General features: G+C 47.9%; 1 protein-coding gene across 2 annotated transcripts in view; it reads right to left on the minus strand.

Annotated features, from left to right (window-relative positions):
• GRID1 (glutamate ionotropic receptor delta type subunit 1) overlaps positions 1–25,733 on the minus strand; it is a 694,055-nt gene that overhangs the window by 246,615 nt on the left and 421,707 nt on the right. For both annotated transcript variants that reach the window (XM_047703440.1, XM_047703441.1), the window contains exon 5: positions 7,194–7,247. In XM_047703440.1, the coding sequence (XP_047559396.1) occupies positions 7,194–7,247 (54 nt within the window). The remainder of the gene's footprint in view (positions 1–7,193; positions 7,248–25,733) is intronic.

The raw sequence follows: 25,733 nt of genomic DNA on the forward strand, positions 1-25,733 counted from the left end.
TTAATAGCACTAAAGAAAAAGTTCTCAAATCGATGATCTCAGCTTCCCCCCCACCCCACTAAGAAAAATACAGATATAAATGGCAAATAGATGCAAGAAAAGATGCTCGGCATCATGAGTCCTTAGGGAAATTAAAATGACAATGATAACGAGGAACCATTACATACCAGTCCAATGGCTAATATCAAAAACCTGATCAAACCAACTACTTAACACAATGTGGAGCCATTGGAATTCTCACCCAACTTGAAAGTTTCTTAAAAAGTTAAATGTACATCTACCACATGGTCCAGCAATTCCACTTGTAAATATGTACCCAAGAAAAATGAAAGTAAATGTCCATACAAAGGCCTGTGCGTGGACATTGATAACAGCCTTATTTGTAATCACTAAACATCTAGAACAACTCCAATGTCCATCGATGAATAAAGAGATATTTAAATTGTGATGTATCCATACATTTGGATACCCTTCATCAATTAAGAAAAGGAACTACTGGTATACACTGCAATATGGGTGAATCTTAAAATAATTACCTGGATGGAAATAGCCACAGAAAAACAGAAAAAAAGAGTACATACTGTAAGATTCCATACACGTAAAACTCTCAAAAATATAAATAATCTATAGTGCTGGGAACAGATCAGTAATTGTCTGGTGAGTGGGAGATGATGGGGCTGTGGGTGGGATTACCAAGGGGCAGAAGAATACTTTCTGGGTCATGGACATGTTCACTATCTTCCTTGTGGTCACAGTTTATGGTGCACTCATATGTCAAACGTCAACTGTACATTAAATATGTGCATTTATTGTATGTGAATTAAACCTCAATAAAGCTGTACACTTTTAAGTAAAAAAAAAAAAAAAAAAAAAAAAAAATAGATGAAGGGAGTGATGCTGGAAAAACAGTGCCAGAACTGCAATGTCTGATAAATGGCGACTCCTACTCTCTGCTCCAGGTTTCCAGCTGGGGCTACAGAGGTGGGTGGGATGTGGTCCCTGTCCTCCAGGGCTCCTCAGTGGGGCTGAGGAGACAAACAATCAGCTCAATTACAACAAACATAATTGGTTTGGAGTGTTACTAAATTAAATTTGTAGACAGTAAATGGTACAGGGACTTAATATCCAAACAGAATCGGAGTCTTCAAAATGAAAGGAAGAAAAAAAATTAAATCTTTTCCCAACCTCTCTCTGTGTTCCAAATAGAGATTTCTTAAAGCTATTTGATTCTGCATTCATATCATGGTCTTTCTTCCTGTTTTCTTCAATTAGTGCATTAGCATTTCCTTCCCCCACATTATTCATGTGTAGCCTAATCTCTTTTTCATGTGCTTTAACTCAGTGTGTGTTGGGGCAGGGTAGGGAAGATTTGGAAGTCTGGACTGACGTTCATTCTCTGGACCATTGAGGGAAATCCCCTCTGGGCCAGGTCAAGGTCTGCACCTGGAGGGTCCTCACGGAGTAGTTGTTGGTGGCAAACCAGTGAAAGCAACAAGGTGGGAGCTGAAGTTCGAGGGCCAACACAAGGGCATTCTGGGCAAAGGCTGGCCGGAAAGGTCCAGACACTGGGATGACCCCCGCATGTCAGGTGCTGGCGGTGATCTCTAAGGATACACTCAGGGCAGCTCTGTATGACAAGCGGGGGCAGAAACTAAGACCAGGGAGGGCTCTGGGGTCGACTCCTGAACAACGTCATGAGTCACATGGAGGAATGAACTCCATCCTGTGGGCCCTGACACTCCACCACCTTCCAATGACCCATTCAAGAGTGGAGGGGAGCACATCAAGAGAAAAAGCCCAAGTGCGTTTGGAACAAAAGCATATGCAGCCGACAGAGTGCACAGCCTCAACCCTGGAAAGCAAGGCCTGCCTCTGAGACTGAAGAGAGGCCTGCAGGAGACACTTGTCTCTCACTCTTGAACTTGAACTTAGCCACCTTCTTTGATCACAGAAGCCTTTTTCCACAAAGCACCTAGAGATTAGCAGAACATATGTTCCCAAATGCAATTTGGAGACTGCTGCAGGAACCTGGCCAGCATTTCCTCTGCCTTTCTCCTTGGCTGCCCTGTCATTGGTTAATGGCCTGGACCGGGGGCTGGGGGGAGCCTCAAAGGAAGAGCTTGTACCCCATGGGACACGCAAGCACAGGGAAAGGGGGTGCTGACAACTGTAGCTCACAGAGCAGGATGATGGCTTTCTGCGTCTGTAAAGGGTTGGAATGGTTATAAATGCTCTTCTCCCACACACAGGCAGTTAGAAAAGCAGAGTGAAGGTGAGGAAACAGGAAGCACACCAGCAGCAGGAGGAGCCTGTGTGTGAGTCCCTCGTGCTGGAAACTCTAGGAAGCCTGAAGGAAAGGAGGTACACTTACAGGCTGCACAGGAAATCAGGCACACGCACCAAAGTCCCAACGTATCAAAACTGGGCCAAGGAGGGCACAACGTTAGGAGAATGAATAATGGGGAAATCCAGGAAGACCATTTGGCAAAAGAGAAGTTTAGCAGACCCCTGCAGGAAAGGTAAGTCATTGGCAATCAGCAATTCAGGAAGAGCATGCCAGGAAAAAGCAAAACCTAGAGCCAGGAGAAGAAAATAAATATAGGAAATAAGTCACTCATCTACTTGCAGGGATGAGCCACGGGAGTGAGAAGAAGGGTAAGATGTAAATGAGGGTGCACAGGTGTGGTCAGAGTCATTCTGGACAGGTTCTGAGGCAGGGCCCATGACGTTGGCTTTTCTCCACTGCATAGGGGGCCAACCAGAAGATGTGGAGGGGGCACTGTCTCCTGGGACTGGAACACTGAGTGAGAACTGGATATGTGGCATTGATGAGTTCAGAGGAAGACACACTGAGCTAGAGGTGGTCAAGAGGTTTCCAAGTAGCTGACTCCAGAAGACATCTGGTGTTGGGCTGGCAGAAAGAAAGGGCTACTTAAGATGGCGAAAGTTCCCGCCACAAAACCTGGGCTCAGACAGGAGAACGAAGACCCAAGCAGGAATCTGAAAACCCCCCCGCCCCGGGCTCCCGTGGACCAATGGGACCCCGACGAGCAGGCGAAATATCCAAATAAGGGAAACTTGCCAAAAGACCCCTGAACTCTCCTCGAGGCCCCGTAAAAGCCCCCTTCTCCCTGCCTTGGGTGTGACTTCTGCCACTTTGCTTTCCAGAGTCGCGGAACCTCGCCTGAGGGTGCCCACCTCCTTCCGGCGTAACTTTCCTGGCTCCCCTTCTCCTGAGCCCTGAAACTTCGCCGGAGAGTGCCTTTAATAAATCTTGCCTTGCACCCACTTTGCCTGGTGTTGTGTTTATCTCACCAGAAAAATTTTACATCTGGATCTCTGGGTCTGGAGCTCAGAGGCAAGGTCTGGAATGAACATGGGATGTGGGGGTCATTGACATTTGCTGGAAATGGGACAGGGGTGTGAGGGGCCTTCCAACTCTGTCTCTTCCACAGACCACAGCTCAGAGCCTCACTCAATGAGAAACCTAAGCACAAGGGTTATGTATGAGCTTCTGTGGTACTTTCTAAACATCTGCAACCATTTCCATCAAAACATGCTTTGGTCCCATGTCTGGAAGAATCAGTCTAACAATCTGAGCTGTTCAGCAACAAACAGAGCACCAGAGTCCCAATCAAGCTTAGTTCTGGAAGAGTCTGGAAATTTGTATATATACTCCATAAAAGAATTTCCCCCAAAAGGTTCCCAAGAGACAGATCCTCATAGAGAGACCATTCTCTTCTGCATCCTGACTCCACCTGGCATTGAGGACACCTGTCCTAAGCACTGGCTCACCTGGGATCTGCTGAAAGCCAGATGGAGAGGAAGTACTCCCGAGCAGCAAGAGAAGAGGTTCCAGAAACTCGCTAGCTCATCCATGGTCAAGTCTGACTGGTCCTCAACTGGCAGCTTCTGATGAATGACCCAGAGTGGTCCCCTCCATCCCTGAGCCGTCAGTTTAAATGTTGCCTTTGGCTTTCCTCGAAGGCCTCCTGGGAAATGCTCTTCAAAAGAACTTGCTCTACCCTAAGTAATTGACTTACCTTCAACCAAAGCTTTCTAAGAATATACTCCTCGCATGGGGCACTGGGAATTCAGTGACGAGCTGAATTCTGGCCATGTCTTCAAGGGACTCGTGACCTAGTAGCCACCTTGATTAGTGGTTCACTCAGCTTTCCACGGTTCTTTCAAATCCCTACCCTCCTCCAAGCTAACATATAATTCAACCGATCAATAAAAATATAGTTTATACCCAAAAGCACATCTGCTTGCCAGTATCCCCACAGTCAAACCCAGAGACCTCAGAAACTAGACACTGTCAGTGAGGCTCATATACTCACAAGCCTTTCTCTGCATCCAGTTACCCACTCTCCAAATGAAACAGACCTCAAACATACAACATCAATATTCACCAGTGAAGGGGTAGATATATTAAGAAAACCACCCCGTTAAGGAAAAAAATAAAACAAAAAACCAAAGCCCTGTGCCATTGACTGTTTATCTTGAATACAGGAAAACACACTAAGCAAGTCAGATACAGAGGGAGAAACTGGAGGACAGAGTTTGTGAGGAATGAGAGAAGCTGGAGCAGAGCTGGGGACCACAGGGCAGGCCTTCCCGGGGAAAGATGTGGAACCAAGAGACACAAACCCTACCCTGTCAGACAAACTGAACTTCCTCCAGAGAAGTGGGAGCAGCTCAAGAAATGAGAAGATGGGGCCCCAGGAGAGGTTCTGAATTCTGGAGACCATGTTGGAACCACAAAGGACTTCCCTTACTTCTCTTCTTTCCACCTTATTTTACCTATCATGTATGACAAACAGAAAAGCAACTGGGAAAATTTGTCCATGACTCTGTATTTAGAAAGAGCCCAGAATGATACAACTATCGACTGTCATGAGAATAACAGGAATCTTGTTTCCAGTAGGGCTAGACTGTAACAGGAAAGGGAAGTTCTGAATATGGCTGTATCCTGACGATACGTCTACATGCAATTAAGAGAACATCTTGGTCATTAACCAGACACCATACTGGGGTCCAAGGGTCCAAGCTTTATAGGGGGAACCAACCTTCAGATCATAAACTTCAAGAATGTCCATGAGCTGACAAGAATGCCAGGAGTGTCTTCACAGTGGCATACCTGAGCCCTACCTGCTGGCCTTACAGAATCAGACCCCAAACACAAGTTAAGGATCTCGGTCAGGGCCTCGTGCATGATGACGTCCTTTGGCAGAAAGGGCTTTGGAGTCAGATAGTCTTCCTACAGAGTCCCAAATGCACCAATGAATAATTGTATGACCTCGGGAAAATGATTTAACCTCTTGAGCCTGTCCTTTCCCTTCCATAAAATGGGGACGATAACAACTGTTATACAGGGTTGTCGTTGAGGACAAACATAAAATGCCCTGTGCCTGGCACATAATGGGTGATCAAGATAGAGTAGGCGCTATCGTTCACTCTCAAGAGAAAGAGCCTCCCCATAGAAAAGGAAGCTGAGAAGCAGGGGAGGTCACTTCTGGAGGAGGACATATGTAGCCAAGGGAGGCACATAGCAATCCTCTTGGGTGAGGCTGTTCCAGTGTGGTTGACATCTGTGTCCACACCTGACCCTTCCTGGTAACCCTTCCCGTGGTCCAGCTGCCCCAGCAATGCCCTTGTGGGCATATCACCACAAGCCATGCCCAAGTTACCCCCAGCCCTGAAGAAGGAATCAGGAGGGACAGAGGGCCCTGGAGAGAGTCAGATGCAGGGAAGGAAAAAAATGCAAGTTAGAAACATAAAAGTAGAGCCCTTTCTGAAGACTGGCAACAGAGAAACACTGGCTCTCTGGTTTGGAGAAGTCACCATAAAACTGCAGCCAGCACAAGACGTTTGCCCCAAGAGGCACATGGAACACTCCCTTCTCTGGGACAAAGGAACCCAGACTTTGAGAAACCTGGAGGGAAGCTGGTGAAGCCCAGAGGATCAGAACTTCCCCAGGACCCAGGAGCACTCCACCGGGCTCTGAAGAATAGGTCGGTGGCCACCATGTCCCTCCTCATTAGGAGCACAAATATCCACAACCTGAGGTAAATGGACAGTTACCGTGCATGTCTCCAACTGGCCTGGCTTGAAGAGCTAATAAGATGTGAATTTATGGAGAAAAGCCATGAAAAGTAAGCCTTGCAAGAGTTACTATCTGATACTACCTACAAAATTATTAAAATAAGCCATCCAGAACTCTTTCAACCATAGAACACTGAGCTAATGAAGAAACACACATCATAAAAGAAAAAATTGCCTACATAATAAACTTTGCATCTCCTCGAATGAGCCCATTAGAAATTGATCAGTTAATTTAGGAGCAGCTGAGGGCCCAAGGCCTGCTGAAAGGGGCACCAGGAACTACCTTCTTGAATCAGCTCTGTTAACAGCACGCTGGGGTCACACAGGCTGCCCTGGTGGTGTTTCCCAAAAGGGCATGTGGGCACAGGGGGTTCTTGAGGAGAGCCAGGGCGGGTGGTCACAGGCCACTCGCATGTCATGTCCATAGCGTGGAGGAGGCCAGGGCCAGTCATGGGGCACTGATGAAGAGCAGACCAGGCCACAATGAACTATTGGTGCTCCCCTTCCTCCCAGGGCCCAAAGCAGTGGGATGGCCTGTCACGGAAGACGCTTTCCATTTACCTCCTTTAAATGGCTATACAGATTCCTGCCCCTCCAGCTGCACACGGGTGTGTGCACACACAGACACACTCACGTGCATGTCCGTATAGGTGCTCACACACTCTCACACGCATGCACTCTTATGCATACACACACTCACCCAGGTAACACACACACCTCCATCACCTCCTCATTCCTCTGCCCCACCCCCTCTGAGCCCCATTTTCTAACCTGCCCTAATTGCTCCAGACCCTGATCCCTGACCGGCTGCCTTCCCTCACTCCACACACCCCATACCTGAAGCCACTGAAGGCTTCTGCCTTTTTCATCTACTCCAGTCTCTACTCCTTCTCTGGTTCCCACCTGCTCCAGGTAAGCATCTCAGCAGGTCACATCCAACTCTCTGAACCCCTGTGTCCTACAGTGGAGCCCTGGAATTCACTCCAGCACCCCAGGGCAGAATTGGGCCCCATGGCATCCCTCTGAGCTTTCCCAAGGGGAAGGGGGCTCGGTGCAGGCTGTGCCCCTCGGCCTTCTGGGGTTCTTACCTCATTCACAAAGACCCAGTGGCTGTCCTTGGAAGCCAGGTTGGTCTCCACGGCCTGCAGAGAGAAAAAGAAAACAAACATGAACAGAAGCAAGCCAGAAGCTGGCAGACATGCAGGATGATTGCCGAGACGGGGTTTGATAAACATTGCTCTTGGAGATTTTTTTCTTTGCAAAACATGCTATCCCCTGGGGTCAGCTCTGGCTGCCTTAGTTACAAGACGCATCATTTGAACACAGACATCTGATTTCCTGCTGTTCTTCCAAGCTCTTGTGCACCAGCCTCAGGCACATCGGAAGCTCTGGTTCCTGCAGGCATCCCAAGGCCACCACAGGTTAGGGTATTCCTCCCCTCTCCTGGAGAGCACCTTTCTAGAGGGGAGCTTGGGGGATGATTCTCATGACTGCCAGAGGCTAGAGTATCAGGAATCTGAAACAAGGGATGTATGGCAGCTCATCCAGCCATGTTGAACGACACCTGGGACTCAGAGGTGCCTCTGCTGGGGCTCAGAGCTGCCTTTAGTTTTAAAGAACCACAAAAGACCCATAGAACTGACTCTTTCTTGTCTCTGGGTGGTGACCACCCCCCCCATCATTCTCTCTTCTAGCCCTTTGTTCTATTTATTGATCTCACTTCCAATTTCGGTGCGTGAATAGTTAGCAGCTTATCTATTTCGTATCGTCGATCTCCTTCACCAAGTTGGGGTCTCCACATCGTGGGTGGTCACGGTTCTGTCCCAGAACCTTACACCAGCACATAGTGTTCAATATGCGGATGAATACTGATGTTGAACACACGAAGGAAGAGTAAGAGGGCAAGGCAGATAGGACCCCACTTTTTATTGTTTCTCATGTGTTTTATGGGTGCTTTTACCCCCCTTTATTTGGAAATCCAACATATTGAAAGGATAGAAGGAACCGGTCATTGTCAAGCATGTCCCATAAGAATTCTCCCAGTTAGCATGTGTCAAGGACTTGCTGAGTACCAGGCACTGTGCCAAGTCATCTAGGAACCTGGAAAGAGCTATCAGATTGTTCTCCTCTTTGCATGGGTGTACTTTTGTGATGTAACTTTTATTACTTTTTTTATTTGCAAAAATATAGAAAAAAATGTTCGAAATAATCCCATAACCCTGCCCCATTTTTCAAAACGTGCTAAATTGCTGAAAATGCCCCATTTATCCCTTTGCATTCATCCTCCAGAGGTTGTCCGAGGTGTCCCTTTCTAGAAGGCTGTGGTACATATCTACATACACCTATTAGGCACATGCTTCTATTAAACTGGAATCGTGACCTACACATCAGATTGCATCTGTCATGTTTTTACTTATCAGTGTATCAAGACTATCTTTCCTCATCAGTACACAGAGATATGACTCATTTTTCTTAACCAGGAGGCACAGAGGGGTACAGGTTGCTGCCTGTACCAGCGATCCAGCCATGTGTGGGAGCTAGACCATTGCACTGTCCGTGCACGGGGCTTCTGTTAGGACTTCATCTACGTGTAGAATGAATCGGTCTGCTGACCAAGACAGCAAGCATGTGAAAAGAGAGCCCGTGGGAGTGCCCCAGCCAGCTCCAGCAGCCCAGTCCTTCACAGATAGCTCCCACACGACACCGAGATGGACAGAGGAGTCTTTCTGGGCCATCTGTGGGGGAGGACATGAATTCTCCTTCTCCAGAAGTGAAAGGGTGCCGGCCCCTATGAAGACAGATGAGGAGGGGAGTCTAGACTGGGCTGGAAGGGACTCCCTTCACTGGCTGTCTTTTAGCCACTCCAGTCTCTGTTCAGCTATAAAAAATTAGATAATGCTTGCTTCCTCTCTCCTGCCAATATCTTCAGTCCTCAATCTCAAGAAGCAGTAAATACAGAAAATGGAATGGCATCCATCCCAGTCCCAAGCCTTTCCCACAAAGCAGAGGCAGGAAGTGGTCATCCCCAAGCTTTGCAGGTTCCACCCTTATTCACTGACTCGCCTACATGCATGGATCCTGAAAATCTTATCTAGCCACACAAGTGCTCCTCCTCACGAGCCATGCCCCCTCGAAACACTCTCTTCCTCAGGATAAATGAATTATGTCTAAGAATGCCTAGACTGCTCCATCCCCTACCCGAGGAAGAAGGCTCCAAGTGTTCTCTCTCCTGTATGTGGAAGAAAGGAGCTCCAGAGATACCAAGCCCCTGTGGAACCATGTCCTGGAGATGCTTTCTCCCCATGCTACTCACTTTATACACCAGCCCCCCTTTCCCAGAAGCTGTGAGGACTTCTGGGCCAGCCACCTTCTGAGGTGCCTCAGACCCTCAGATGAGGGGAAGAGAGAGCACCTCCAGGTGCAGTCCCAGCCACCCAGCCCAAAGCCTTCCCACACAGACCCTCAGGAATGTCTTCAGAAGCCCGGAGCCCTGGGGAGGAGGTGTGGGAGGGAGGCATGGACACAGGGTGCCCTGGGAATATGCTGCAGCACTCTCCTGGGCTCTGGCTTGCCTCCATTGCCAACACCTCAGCATTCCCTTAATGCTCACGTGGAGGACACCAGCAACACGCTCAACAGATCTGTATAGGACATAGCGCTGGGAGCGTGTCATTTTATCTCAGAAAGCTACAACACTGAACTGATACTAAAGAGAGGCAGCTTAACAAGGCTGAGCTCAAAGCCCTTGGTTTCCAGGAACAATAGGGCATCTGGGGAGATGAGACTTGGAAGCCACACTGCCGAGTAAGGAGCCCTGGAAAGGCAGGGGCTGGGCATTGACTACTGGGCCACCGCACTCAACATGGGACACTGCAGACAGGATTGGTCATGGAGTGCGGCCAGGAAAGTACAGGCACCTCTAGGCACATGAAGCACTGTTGTGTTCGAGAGAGAATGAAGCTGTTGGTTTAGGACCAAGGTCTCCAGGAACCAGGGAGGGAGGTATCAGCTCGATAGAAGAGAGAACTTTCTGACTTTCCGAGTGGTTCAAGATGGAACGGGCTGCTTCAGGAGCAGTAAGGTCTCATGGAGAGGATGTGCCCGAGGGGAAGGTGAACAGCATGGCCTGAAAGGACTTAAGTATCAGCAGGAAGGCTGACCATGGGTGAGGGGCAAGACTCCCTCAGCATGGCTGTTCTGAAGCATTGATTGGAAAGTCTGGCCACATGTAGGAACCTCCTAGGGGCCTTTTAAAAATGCAGACCTTGAGGCTCCACTCCTTGGGGTCCTGGTGCTCCAGGAATAGCGATCTGCCCGAGGTCCTATGTTATTTCAGAGTTCCCACCCTGACTCTTGGCTTCCGCAGCTGGGAGCCCTGCTCCAGAATATTTAGTTCTGAAAATCTGAAGGTAGAGATGCACCTGTGCGGGTGAACAGTCCTCTGTTACCCAAGGAAGTCCACCGTGCAGAGGACATGACACAGTTGCCGGGAAGTCCCAGGGAACAGCTGGGACCCTGGCTCCTCTCAGGAGTTGTCCCACCTGGTCTCAGACACACGCATGAAAGATATTGATGGAGAGAATTGATCAGAAAACCCCATAGGACAACTGGCCAACTTTCTTGTCCTACTTTTCCTCACCAATTAAGCTCCGTTAATTTGATAAGCCTCTTTTCCCCCACACAGAGATAAATAGCGCTTGGCTGCAGCCTTTTCCAAAGGATGCAATTTACACAGAAGCTGGGCTAGATAGAAAGGAGAAGCTACTGCAGATTTAGAAGGAACACCTCTCTCCAACCCCCACCCCCCAACTAGTTACTGGAGAGCTGCCAGCTCCATGGGAAGAGCCCTAAATGCTCACAGCCCAGTGGGGAGTGTCCCTCCCAGCACCTCTAATTCCCCATCTAAGTGCCATCCTTCCGTCTTCCTCCCCAGCCATGTCTGTGGCAGGCGCAGCCAAGCCCTCTCTTCCATGGCAGAGCCAGCGGGGTCAGGGGGAAGCAGGCAGGCAGAACGTGTTCGAATCCTAGTTCTGGCACAGCTTAGCCATGGGCTCCTGGGTGAGCTACTCCACCTCCCTGAGCAGCAGCTCCACGCCTATTAAGGCGTTCCAATGCCAACAGGGCTCTCGATGCTCTGCCCACGTTCCCCCCGAATTCCATTAGGGCTTCTGAGCACACTGGCTCCCTGTGTGTGCTCACGCCCAGCGGCAGGCACCCGTGGCTCTGGCTGCTGGAACCCTGCATAGTTCTCATGCTGCCTGGGAATTTACACCCCTAATGGAGGACTGAGATCGTCACATATACAGATCCCAGCTGCCCCGTTCCCAGATGGGGACTGCTCCACGTGTGAGCTCCGCCGGGTCCAGAAACTCTCCGTGGGACCATGCCCAAACTGCGTCACTTGCAAGAACACCCACTCTGGCTTCCTTCATTTCCCTGTCCCACATTCCCACTCCCTTGCTGCCTTTCCTTTTCTTTTTTCCTTTAATTCCCCTGGGAACACTTCTTAATAAATCATTGTCACACAAATCCTTGCTCAGAGTCCGCTTCCGGGAACCCAACCTGAGACAAATACCTCCCACCCTGGGGATATCATGGGAATTAAATGAAATTACGTGTGAGGCTCCTGGCCTGGAAAGGAGCTCACTATAGATAAGCCATGAACATGAAGGTCCCTCCCATTCCTTCCCCTCAAAAGTCTCCAGCCTGCTCATCATTCAGTGGCTTCTTGAATGGGTAGACGTACATAGTCTCATCCACTCCATCCTTCACTCAATAGACTGCCTGCTTCACACCAGCTATTGTCCTAACTCTCTGGAAGGGAGGTGTGAGCCAGGAGCCTCGTCCGTGCCATCATGGAGCCAACAGTACCAAGACGACTGACAATAAACACAACATGGCCAGAGTGATGAGCGCTGTCTCTGCCATGAGTCCACAGACCCTTCGAGGCAGCACAATGTGGGGCTCCCTTCACACTGGCACTACAGCAGGTCTGCTTTGTAGCACTATCAGCAGGAGCAGAGAAGCACTGAGCTAACCAGGCAAATAGAGGGTGGCCCTCCCTTCCATGGGTGGGGAAGGGAGTATAGCTGGTCTTCTGGCCAGGGTGGGCTCCAGTCACTCACCTCCAGCAAGTAGGGAGGTTGCATTCCTGCAGTTGGGTTTCTCTACCAGAGCTGGGCACCATGGCCATGGAACAATCCTCAAAACAATGTGGTAACAGGTGACAGAGTCCTGAGCAACTGCAGGTTCTCTGCCTAGACCCCACAGGAGGCAGGATCCACGTCTCCGTAGACCCAAACTGGCAGCCCTGGTTAAGTTGCTGCTGTGAGTCTTGCAAGGCTTTGCCAAACCATCAGTGACTGACTTCCCAGCTCTCGTGTCCATCAGTAGACTGGCCAACAGAGAACTTTAGAAGAAGAGATGAGAAGGTGGAAACTTCCAAAGGTTCAGCTGACTCCTGTTTGAGCCCCCTTTCAATAGGAGACCCAAGGAGCTTACTGTGGCACGCAACCCATAGAAAGGGCTGGGATGGTGGACACAGGTTGCCAGTGGTGAGGGCATCCCTTCCAGAGGCAGAGCTAGGCGTCTACACTTGTCTGACACCCATACACCAGCACACACTGTCACAGCAAGACATCGGTTAAGGAAGTGCAAGGCAGCTGTCCTTCCCAAATCTGGGGAAGGGAAAACGTCCCCTTCTGCAGGAGCAGCAGCCCCTGTCTGAACCACAGGCCAGTTGCAGTTTTCCCATGGCCAAGTGCATCACAGAGCTGGAATATAAGTGACATAGGACACTAACATGCCTTCCTGCAGGGCCCCTCGGGGCCATGGGACATTTGGATCCTGTCCTGGTTCCTCAGCCACCCTGATTCCACAGCTTCCATAGAAGAAGCAGACCGAAGCCCAGCTCCTAGCTCCCCAAAGCTCTAGACAGAAAGCAGCCCCTGGTGCTGACAGGAATGGTAGATGCAGGGTGGCTCGCCTGGACAGGACGGGAGAGTCCCCTTGGCCATATGGAGGTGGAGATCAGCTCTAATATACAAATGCCTAAAAAGAGGCCAAGAAGACAGTTGTTCTTAGCAACTGCAGGAAGAGCCTCTGGCCTCTGTTCTAAGCCATTCACCCAGGACCGAGTCTGAGCCATCTCCTTGGGTCAAGCACCCCTCCAGATACTTCAATACTCCATTTCCCCCACTCCAAAACACACACACCTCCCTTTCCTCACACAGCCTCCTGACTCAGGCAGCATTCTCATTCCCATCCCATAGACGGAGAGCCAGGACCTAGATCCGGCCTCGCAGCTCACCCAGGGTCCTCCACTAGTACTCGGCAGGAGCTGGATTTGAACTTGTCTCCAAAGCTTGAGTTCTTTTCTCTCGGTCATGCTGATCCTCAAAAGGCCTCATCAGCTGTCAGGGCAAGCACACAAGCCTTCCGGCCTGGGCCCGGCCCCTGACAATACGGACAAAATGATCTCTTTTCTCATAGCGGAGAAAATGCCGTGACGAGCAACAATGCCTTCCTTCTCCAGGTTAACTTGTACTCGTCAGCCTGAGACCATTATGCCACTTGCATTTCTTAAGCATGAGCCTGTTTCACTTTATCTTGGCCTAAAGGAATCACAAATGGAGTGGGAAAAACCTCCACATGGAAGCCTTCCAGCGGCATTGCTGAGGATTTATTCCACAAAGTGCAAATGCCACCAATTATTTATGTATGTGTTAATTGTTGGCCACTTCTCTAGGCACCCCCCAACACTGGGAGCCTGAGATAATGAAAACTTGTCGACAATTAGCATCTTTTTAAAATCCCAACTTGTAACATTTCAGAGCATTCCCCCCATGGAGCGCAGAGCTGGCATTTTCCCAAGGATGGGTAGCACGCTAACTTTAAAGACCCACCACAGCCTCTGCAACAGCATGCTATTTAGGAACAATTCTCTCTGTACTTGTCACGCCTCTGGAGAGTGAGGGAGTGTGGTGCCCCGGATCTGCAAAGAAGGGGAGTCGCTGGCCACAAGATCATGGGTGATCGAGGAGCCCGTTTACAAGGAAATCAGCAAAGCAGCTGCCATGCTCAGGCCCCCACGTTCAGAAGCGATAGCACAGAACCACAAGGAAACCCATAAAGGACAGCCGTCACTGAACTATGTCTGGTCACTCTGGGCTTCCAAGAGGCCTGCCTCCCTGAGAAAAGGGCCTGAAATTCTGGCCCAGCTCCTTCTCTGGTTTACCTTAGCCCCACCTCTTTGTTCTCACTGGAAAATGCCTTAATGTTCTCCCCAAGTTGGTGGCTCCTACTACGGGCCCATCCCTACTTCTAGGTCCCACTAAGGAATCTTGACCTGTATGTGGTTTTCCTTTCCTATTTCTTGTCCCAGGCCCTTCCCAAGAAACAGCCCCTTGTGACTAAGCATGTGTTATGCGTTCCCACCTCACCCCCACTCTCCTGGAGTTTTCCTTGAAGCCAAGGGCCCTGGTCCCTTGGAGCAGTGGGAGCAGGAACCACAGTCCCCTGAGCACACGGACATGACACTTAGCATGTGTGTATTGGTGGGCAGGTTGGCTGCTGGAGAATGGCGGAGACAGCGTAATGGCGCCCAGCCACACAAGGCCATCTGGGGAAGAAAGTGTGGCAGAACTCAGCCTGTGTCACTTCCAAATACAGCTCTGGGGGACACTAAGAGGGCCTTGCCCGAGGGGAATCAGAGCATGCTGTTGCAGAGTTCAGGGAAGGTGCTGGCTAGAAAAGGCTGGAGGGAAGGACCATCTGTAGACTGGGAGCAATTGCTGAACTTTCTGAACACCTCCTCTCCCCAGGCCCTGAGGGAAGCCCTGCACACAGTGAGTCCTCACAACGAGCTGATGAAAGAGGCTTCTGATCTGAGCAGCTAGATGGGAAGACCTGCCCAAAGGCTCTCTGCAAGTCAGCGTCACCGAGGCACATGACCAGCCCCTCTAGTGTGTGTCATGCCAACATGAAGACAAACCCATTCCGGTCACTTCTGGGGATGTTTCACACAAATGCAAGAGCCAAGCTGGGAGACAATGCAGAGAGTGAGGAAGCCTGAATAGAACATCTGGGAATACACAGGGATTTGTGCGAAGTTTGGTCCCAGATTCTGTAGTTTCCTGCCACCCCATCCCACCACACCCCTCCAAACCCCGGGATCAGGTGGTTCTCTAGTTAGCTGTGGGGAGGAGCCCTCACTAAGGCCTAAGGCCTGGTCTAGATACCCTTCCCCACATGGCACCTGGCAGACAAGAAGCTCTGAAAGATGTCTATGGAACCAATGAATGGGTGGGCCCACACTTCTGCATATTTCCCTGAAGCTGAGAATGACTAAGGCCAGGGGCATAAAAAGGAAGCCCCAAATAGCCAGAGGGGGTACTGACATGCAGGTTACTCTTCCTTTTCTCTTCCCTTGGTACTGCCTTCATAGAAACCCATGCACATGGGACCCGTGTCCTTGTTTTGCACAGTCTGGATACGCACTTGATTTCTGGTTAACGCTGTGCTGTGCAAAGTACTGCCTGTATTGGAAAATAGCACCCTTTTCCGACACATCTGAAAGAAGGTGAAATGAAACAAAGTGAACTTGAAAGGTGGATAAATGCAAGACATCGTGACCTTTGGAAGTTGATGGAAACATGATCAAATTTCAGAGCCTTGCTATGGGGATATAATTGTGTCTTCATTTGTGCTGAACTCCTGAGGCAAGCTCCCATATATTCTGCTTAACAACACAGTAAGTTCCGGACTAGTCTGGTCAATCAGCGGCATTTTAAAAGATATTACCGTAACACTGGTGAGAGGGTATACATCGTTAGGCGGTTTTCGTTTTGTTTTTTTGTTTTTTTACACTGCCTTTGATCTCAGACAAACTATTACATTGTTAGTGAAAAAAAAAAAAGCATGCATAATTGACTAGACACATGTAAAAATCTGATAGAACTGAACAATTTTTAGTCAATCATTAGACCTCCCCGGCCTGGGTCCTCCCTGTTGATCAAGTCTGAGATAAACAGCTCTTTCCAGCCGTCTTCCCACTCTGGGCGGAGGGCAGGAGTGCTAGCCCACAGCCTCCGGGGATGAAGATTCATTACAGATCATTTGTGGATCCTTCACATGAAATAGAGACAGGTTCCAGGGCTGTGCTGGAAGCGCAATTTCCTGTGATAAAAAGTGAGAATATGCTACATGCGGACAATTTACGAGGAAATGTTAGTATCAGCAGAAAAATGAAATGGCGTCTGCTCCCAGGCACGACCTGTTTAATAAGGGCAACTTGGAGAAGTAAAGCCAGGCGCTGCTGATGAGTAGCAAATGATGGATACTCGGATTTTAATAAGTGGTCCATAATTTCCCTGCCATCTGGAGGACACGGACGTCCACTAAGGCCCTCTGTGTTCTATCCACTCTCACAGATGCCCAGGCTTTGTCCTGCCTGGAGGCGACAGGAGCAGATTTTCTATCAAATCTTCTGTCATGCAAAAGAAAGGTGTTCCTGCCGTTGGCTGTGTGGACACTACGGCACCATTTCTTTCGAGAACCGAGGTGCACAATAGAACAAATCACTTCTGAGCTTATTTACGCTCTGGTTTGGAGAGAACAGCCACCAGCCTCTGCAGCGGGCTGTGCATAATCTCATGACACGGTCCCCCAGAGGCCGAGGGACACAGCTCTTAGGTGGCAGGTGGCTGCGCTGAGCCATTTCTCATACAATCTGCTATTCTGCTCCAGCTTCAAGTGATTTTCAGATATAAGCAAAGCAAAGTCCAAAACCGATTAAAAATGTTTTCTTCTCCCTCCCATGAGTATTTGGATGTTCATGCTAGAATCTGAGACAGCACTGCCTACATCCAAAGACTGGCTCTGGGGACCCACAGCATCAGAGGCCGTGGAAGGAAGGGAAGGCATGGGGTAGAAAACTCCCTCCCAGGGCTGCTGGGTCATATGAGGCCCCACCAGCCTGCCCCCTCGTGTGGCTGTCAGCCCCAGAGACCAGACCCACAGCACATATCCACCAGGAGAACATGTACACTGCCCGGGCTACTCATTTAAAGCATCAGCGTTCAAGGTTAATGCCGTGACCCCTTCAAATCCTGCCAGGCAAGCGGCTTCTGCACACGGAGCTAATTCCTTTTCTCAACCTAAATTGTTTTTAAAAGATGGAAGCGTTTGAATTCTTTTTAAGGCAATAAAGTTGAAAGTAGCAATTCTTTAGCAAGCTGATAAGAGCTGCTGGGTGTAATTTGTATTCTTTTTTATGAGCCTGACTTTTTGGAGAATGGAATAGAAAGAAAAAAATATCTTCTTTTCAGTTCTGGAGACAAGAGCTGCTTCTTCCTCGGGGTGCTGGGGAGGAGTTCTCTGGCTTGCCAATTGTCAGGAAACAAGTCCCTGATTTGTGACATGGGAAAGTCAGGGAGGTGCTCTGTACAGGAAAGGGGGCATGAAGCGTATCTCAACATTCTAGTGCCGTTTAAAGTGATTCAGAGAGGCCATGGGTGGGACTGTGAGGTCCTGGGGAGGAAGGAGAAGGTATTGCAAATTCAGTGAAAAGAGAAAGGGGAGGATCTATAATCTTTAGAATCCACAATATAAACTGTTATACCAGCTTTGAGACAGCTTCTTTCCAAGTACAATGCATCTGCGCTGTTGGGTCCCAGACCTGGGCATGGCCAAGACCCTCATTTTTGCCCAAACTCCTCTGGGCCCAACAATCAAGTTCAAGTCACATAACTCTACATTCAGTGGCTACAAGTCTACATTTGACAAAGAAGCCAAATAAATACACTTTGTCTGCAGGGGTGTGGCTGACCTGTCCCACCCTCCACTCCCACGACCAGCACAAAGCCATTGGAAAGGCCCTACGCGTGGAATGGCATTGCTTGAAGAGAAAACTCGGAGCACAGGGCTTCTAGGCTCAGTATCTGGAGTAGAAAACGCAGCGAGAAAACTCACCATAACTATGTCCTACACTTGTCTTAGAGCTGTAGGTCGGAAGCATCACACTAGTTTCATCTACTTTGATGATCTTGGTGACAGACATGAAGACAGGAGGCCCTTTCTGGCCCCCAGGGCAATGTTAAGCCTTGAACTTCCCCAAAACTTCCGTCTGTGTGTGCATGTGTATACACACACATATATATACATACACACACATTCCACTTCATACACCTTTGTAGGGGGATGTGGGGCACAAATAAAGAAAAACATCAATGAATCAACTAACACAAAATGCCTCGGACAGCCATTATCATATCTCTCTCAAATTCCTACCTCAGATTCATACTCGTCTTTCTAGCTTTCGTGACCAGATTTTCCAGATGGCCTCCCAGGTGCTTATTCCAAAATGTAAATTCTCTATTGATAGTGGCACTATTTCTTGCAACAAATCCTAAAAATGACCCTTTCTGATCCCCTTGAAAAGAAGAGGAAAGCAAACCAGGAAATGACTGACAACCCAGCTCTTTGGGTTCACAGACAAACATCATCATCTCTGTCTGGACTGAGAACCCAGAAGTCCAGCCTAACTAACGATGGAAGGAGACAGAACACTTCTGCAGTAGCTGCCTGTCCCACCAGATCCAGAGAATGGGGAGCTCGTGATGGTCTCAGGCCCTCCCCTGTGGTCACTCAGTATAGACTTGATGCCTCTTGACTCTGTACTCCCTAGGACCAGGTTGGCCATAGCCCAGGGGGAAGGCCAAGTGCCAATTAGTGTTGGTCTGGGCTCAGGGGAAGGACTAGAGGCCTCAAGCTAGAAAGGGACATCCCCCCATAGGCTTCTTGAGGAATTTGCCTAATCTAGAGAAACAGCAAGGCAGGAGGGAGGCCCAGAGGAGAAAAACAGGCTTCTTGGACCCATCCGCTTCAGAAAATCATGGATTTAAAAAGTCAAAGAAGCAGGTGTCAACCTCAAGAAAATCCATGACCAGTGGTGTGAGAGACAACAGCAGGATCCACCCGCCCACTGAAAAACCGTGGACCTGGCTTCCTACTAGATGCCAGGTGCTATGAGCAATCTGGACAAGGAAGTAAGGAAGTCTGGGGCCCTATCCTGAGGCGACTCTGGCCTACTTAGAGAGACAGTTCCACACAGAGAAAATATTGTACAGGATAAAAGGAGAACCTGCAGTGATCAGGGAATGTTCAGTGAACGAGGAGCCACGTACCAACTCCCTCCTGGAGAGTGGAAGTCCCCATGTTGGGGGTGGGCAGTGGCGGGGCAGCCAAGCATTCCAGTCTGAGGAGATAGCATGTGCAAGCCTGGAGGCAAGAAAGGGCATTAAGTTAGGGAGTGGTGGTTGAGTCACATCTTCACATCTTATGAATAAAGACTGGATCCTAAAATCAATTATACTCAAAATTAGCCACAAAGACTTCTTAGCTCATGGATAAAGTGTACTACAGAAAATATAATTTGTGTAAAGAATCCTGGATCTGTTCCTCTGACCTCTACTAATCAATGTTTCTCTATGGTCTGCAATTAGAGCTTCATTTTCTTCCCTGAGTGTATTGACAAAACCATCACCCACTTGCCTAGCTCCTGAAAGCCGTGCTCCCTATCCTGTCCTGTCAGATCGCTATTCTATCCAGTCAGTCAGAGACTGAACAGTTTTGGAACCTCTTCCTACCTCGCAGGGAAGGGTATGGTCAGACCCGCATTTTAGAGAGGTCAGGCTGGCCATGTAGAGAAGCCCTTGAGACCATGCACACATTCTTGCAAGCTTTACTGTGTCCATTGCCTATTGACAAGGCCAATGTGGCATTGTCTGGCCTATGTGCCTATCAGCTGGAGTTGAATCTGCACACAAAGCATCCCCACTACTGGTCATTCCGTGGTCATTCCGTGGCTCAAAACCAAAAGTGAGAGGATCAGTAGCATGAGGAATGAGCTAGGACCTGAAATACTGCCAGGTCCCGAACAACAGGGCCTACGCCAGGGAGCCGAGCTTTTATCTTGTAAATCAGGAGCCCCCAGATTATGTACTGTGGGATAGAAGAGCCTTAGGAGTTGCTAAGAATTTAAGAAAAAAATATATATATGCTCAGGAAGTTTAAGGTATACTGACTGCACCCTGGAGAACCACGGAGGACACGAACAGAAATGTTGGAATGTGACACGCTACCTTGTGGTCCATCCAGATTCGTATGTTGAAGTCCCAATCCCCAGTACCTCAGAATATAACTGTCTTTGGAGATAAGGTATTTAAAGTGGAGATTAAGTTAAAATGAGGCCATTAGGGTGGGCCTAATAAAATGTGGCTGGTGTCCTTATAAGAAAAGAGTAAGAGACACCAGGGATAAGAGATACCTAGAGAAAAGGCCATGTGAGGACACAATGGGATGGCAGCCATCTACAAAGCAGGAAGAGAGGCCTCAAAACAAACCAAACCTGCCGACACCTTGATCTTGGACGTCTGGACCCCAGAACCATGAAACGATACATTTCTGTGGTTAAAACCCCCAGTCCATGGTACTTTCTTAGAGCATTCCTAGCAAACTAATACAGGGGATGCTAAAGGTTCTCCTGAGATCAAACAAACAAACTGTGGTCAGAAAGTTTGAGATACAATGCATTTATATCCTCACCTTGAAGAACCACAAAGCACACTAACAGAAAAGTTCTGCTATCACAGAAAATCATCAAACTTGGCTGATGTTTATCAAACCTATCTCCCCAGAACAATAAATTTCTTCGTTCAAGGAACACATGGATATTTCACAGGACACTAAGGTGGCAACAGAACAGGGTGGGGGAAATGGTAGTCCAGGCCTCAGAGGCCCAGGAGAGGATGTGCAGATGGGAAGGATCTGGTCCATCTGGATTCCAGATGGGACAGACTGGCCACATGGAGGAGAAGGTCACAAGCACAAGAAATGCAGGGAATCAGCCAGGAAGCAGTTCCAGTGGTCCAGAAAAGTGGCAGTGAGGGCCAGAACAGAGTGAGGTCACCAGGTTGGAGAGGACAGGATGGAGTATGAAATATTTAGAAGGAAAACATTAATAGGATACGGTCATCCGCTGGAAACTGAGTGAAGTGTGAAGGACAAAAAGAAATCTGACATGACAGCTAGATGCAATCGCATAAAAGCAGAAGGTGGAGTGGGCTCAGTGAGGAATATGAATTCAGGCGTAACATCCTGGACAGAGGGAAGTCAGAGAGGCAAGTCCTAGAAGTTTGGGAGAGATAGGTGATCATGTGAGTGAACAGGGTTAAGCCAAGGGCTTACCCCAGGCAAAAGGTGAAGGTGCACAGGACAAGGCAGATGACACAGTATCAAGTTAACCTAGATACCCCATCCTCCAGTGTAAGAACCAGCAGTGGCTGGCTTGATCTACAGACACATTCAAGTGGCTCCAGCCATAGGACCAGTAACCTGTGGAGGACAGGCAGGCATGGCAGGAGGACAGGAACTTCTTCACCTTCACCTTTGGACCACTACTGCTTCTACTGGTGCCAGCCAAGCCACCACCTTCTTGGAGAGTACACGGCACGCACCCAGCTGTACCACTTTCAACCACCAAGAATGTATTTTCTTTTAATTATGAGTTACACACACACACACACACACACACACACACACACACACACACCTCTACCTTCCCTCTACACCTTGCACTGATCCAGAGGGTTCTAAACATAACTGGAAGACTTTCTGTTATCCTTATAAATTTCATGCTATTGGAGTCAGTCTGCCACTCTATCCAAACTGTTCAGACCACTTTGGAACTTCTTCCTGCTTCTTCATGGTGAATTTATTAAAGGGGGGAATTTTATCAGGCTAGCCTCATGGTGGTTAGGGAAGGGAGACATTCTATGTGAAGGAGACCTGGGTCCTAGTTCTTGCTTTTCCTATATGTTATTTAACTTCTCTGGGCTTCATTTTCTTCATCTGAAAAGTCTGAGAGAGAGACAAGAGTGATGGTTGGTTCTCAGTATATTCTAAGATTCTATGAGCAGGTTCCCAGTGGTTTGGGGAGCTCAGCAGTTTGGAAGAAGAAAAAAGAGTTGTCCCATATGGGAGTCAGAGACAGCTGTAGGGTGTTGGCCACCCAATATCAGAACACCATTGATTTGTGGACACTCCCATTGTATGTGTCTTGGCCAGAGGTAAGGTGTTGCAAAGGGAGGAGACGGTCCCTCTCCCCAGCCTACACAGGCCAGCACAGGACCGAAGCTTAGCACAGTGAATTCCTCTGAGTTGTGAGAAAGTGATCCAAAGATCTAATTGAAAAACTAATCCCAGCAATGAAGGTAGTGTTACATGAGTCCAATGACGGTGTCTTACCCAGACTTAGAAGTGACATTGGCCATGTCCCAGCTCTGACTTCCCATCCTCCTACCCACCTTTGTGGGCTGCCCACTAGCACCTGAATACATTCCTGTTATTTCCTATTAACTCCGTTTTAAAATGTTTTACAAGAAATAGGGAAAATAATGTTTATTTTTAAAATCTGAATATCAAACACTAGTAAGACCAACATGCTAAACAAGAACATAATCAATTTTTTAAGGGAAAAGAAATGGGAGTAATTTCAAAGCACACTGAGGCAATAATAAACCACAGTTTATAAACCTATTATTCTATACAAAATCATACTTTCAAATCAAGTGGTATTAAAAGCCTTCCGTTGACAGCAGTTCCTGGCCCTAACCCTGCTCCCAGTCTTGCCCTCCAGAGGCAAACACTTGTAACTCTTTCAGCTATGTCTTGGAGACTGACTTCCATATTTTTCAATCTTATGTTCACACAGTTTTACTTGGTTGCTTAGTTTTAGACATCAGTATTATCCATTATCCTCCTGATATGGGAATGAGGACTTACCTTCTAAGACAACCCTTCATCCTTTCATTTCCTGTCCCAATATCCCCCATATACTTATATCACAATTTTTAAATAAAAACTGTTGATGCCATTCAGACAATGGATACTCTTCCCTACTAAGCCAAGTAGTAGACTATGATTTTTATTTCTTTGCTTATAGAACTTCTACTTCTCTTGGGTCAACAATTGCCTCGATTTGACTTATTTATACAAGTGCTATATTACATATGTCCAAATGCTCAACAACATAAAATAGTCTTTCAGTTTGTTTACCCTTCAGAGACGGCCAGTCAGAGCCCTATCTCCCTGGCTCCTGTGTGGAACTTTGGTCTCAGGTTGAGTGACCAAGCAGTTTGGAATCTCTGTGCCTCTTACTGCTTATTTCTTCTTGTTGTTTCTTTTTTTCTTTTTCTTTTCTTTTCTTTCTTTTTTTTTTTTTTTTTGGCTTTTATTTTTCTGAAGCTCATCCTAGAGTATCTTCCTAAGAAAATGTACATGAGGTATAAATTTTTTCATCTTTGCCTGTATAGAATTTTCAAAAATTTTGGCTGCCATAAGAGCACCTGGATGGCTCAGTAGGTCAAGCCTTTGGCTCAGGTCATGAGCTCAGGGTCCTGGGATTGAGCCCTGCGGTCCTCTGGCTCCCTGCTCAGCGGGGAGTCTGCTTCTCCCTCTCCCTGTGCCCCTCCCCCTGCTCGTGCTCTCTCTCTCAAATAAATAAATACCACCTTTAAAACAAATGTTGCTGCCATATTGATTGTTTCACTTAGTACCCATAGACTATGGCAATCCGAATTCTTCCACAGAAAGTGTTTCTCCAGTATCTTCTAGCATCCAGTGTTATTCTTTTTTTTTTTTAAGATTTTATTTATTTATTTGACAGAGAGAGATCACAAGCAGATGGAGAGGCAGGCAGAGAGAGAGAGAGAGGGAAGCAGACTCCCTGCTGAGCAGAGAGCCCGATGCGGGCCTCGATCCCAGGACCCTGAGATCATGACCTGAGCCGAAGGCAGCGGCTTAACCCACTGAGCCACCCAGGCGCCCTAGCATCCAGTGTTATTCTTAAGACTCTTAATGCCATTCCGATTCCTCTCATTTCCGTTCCTCTAATGTCACCTGCTCTTCATCCTCCCCCTCCTCCTGTTCTTCTCTCTCCCTCTGCCTCCCCCTCTCTCCCTAGTCTTCTGAAACTTGTCATTGCACTCCTTAGATACTTACTTTGGTCTTTTCACTTACTTTGGCTAAGAGCTAAATGGTTGGTAGAGCTGTTTAGTCTGGAGACACGGGTCCTTTAGCTCTGAGACATGTTCTTGTTTGTTCCTTTGACATTTGCTCTTTCTCCACTGTTTTCTGTTCTCTCTTCAGAATTTCTCACAGAAGAATACTGAACTTCTTGGATGAAGTCACTCATTTTTGTCAACTTTTCTCTCTCATTTTATACTACTTTACCCTCAGTTTTATTTTCTTCAATTTTGCCTAATTCTTCAATTGGATTTTTACAATTGCAGTTGCCACATTTTTTTAAATCTTCAGCTACCATTTTGTGTTCTCTGTTCTTTATCATAGTATCCTAGTCATGTGTTAAGGATGTAGTTTTTTTTAAAGATTTTATTTATTTATTTGATAGAGGTCACAAGTAGGCAGAGAGGCAGGCAGAGAGAGAGGGGGAAGCAGGCTCCCCGCTGAGCAGAGAGCCCAATGTGGGGCTCGATCCCAGGACCCTGGGATCAGGACCCGAGCCGAAGGCAGAGGCTTTAACCCACTGAGCCACCCAGGCGCCCCAAGGATGTAATTTTTTAAAATCTTTTAAAGATTATCAGTGATAGGGTATTTGATGTTCAGTTCCCTAAACTAAGTTTGCCCTGGATTCCTTTTTTATGTTTGTTTTGTATTTTTTTTATCCCTATAAGTTCCTCAAATGCATAATGATCTGTAGCTGTGCTCTTATATTTTTCTTTGGGTTTCTTGGTTTGGGTTTTTTGGGTTTTTTTTTAGGAGAGGAAGTAGGAGAGGCAGAGGAAGATGGAGAGATTGAATCCCATGAAGGCTCCATGGCCAGCAAGGTGCCCAATACAGGGCTGAATCTCACAACCCTGAGATCATGTGCTGAGCCAAAATTCAGGATCAGCTGCTTAACCAACTGAACCACCCAGGCATTCAAAATGTCCTGATGGGCATGGGTCCCGCTTGAGCATGGATGGATTGGTGGGCTTCCTTGCCCTTGCATTGGAAGACCCACCTCTCTTCTCTACAATCAGCTCCTTGAGGTCCTTTCTCCAGAATTGTTCAGTTTCTCCAGAAAAGATTCTTTGAATATTCTGCTTGAATGGTATATTCCAGCTGCTGGCATTCTGAGAACAGGACTGGCAAAAGAAGTAGATGTCCCAACTAAGCATCATGCAAATCTCTGTTGAGTTTCCCCTGGTTTCTGCTACCTGCATCATCCCCACTTTCTGGGGTCTCTGGGTGCCGAGGCTCTCAGGGCTGGGAGAACCAGCTCATTTCCCTACACCTCTATTATCAGGCACTGAAGTTGTAATATCATTACTCTGTCGAACCACCTACTTTCTTCTTTTCTAGAAACTAGCCCCAAGCTCTCACCTACGGTTGTCTCTTCTCATGTACTCTTTGATCGTGTTGGTTTATAACATTTAACTTTACCATCATTTAGAATTGTTTAGAGGAAAAAGGGGAAGAACATGTCTAATTGTCTCATTAGTCAGAAACTCATTAATCAGAAGTTGATCAGAAGTCAGTAAATTCCCTTTGTGCTCAAGCTAGCTAGA

The sequence above is a fragment of the Lutra lutra genome, chromosome 14, assembly GCF_902655055.1.
Source record: "Lutra lutra chromosome 14, mLutLut1.2, whole genome shotgun sequence".
NCBI lineage: Eukaryota > Metazoa > Chordata > Mammalia > Carnivora > Mustelidae > Lutra > Lutra lutra.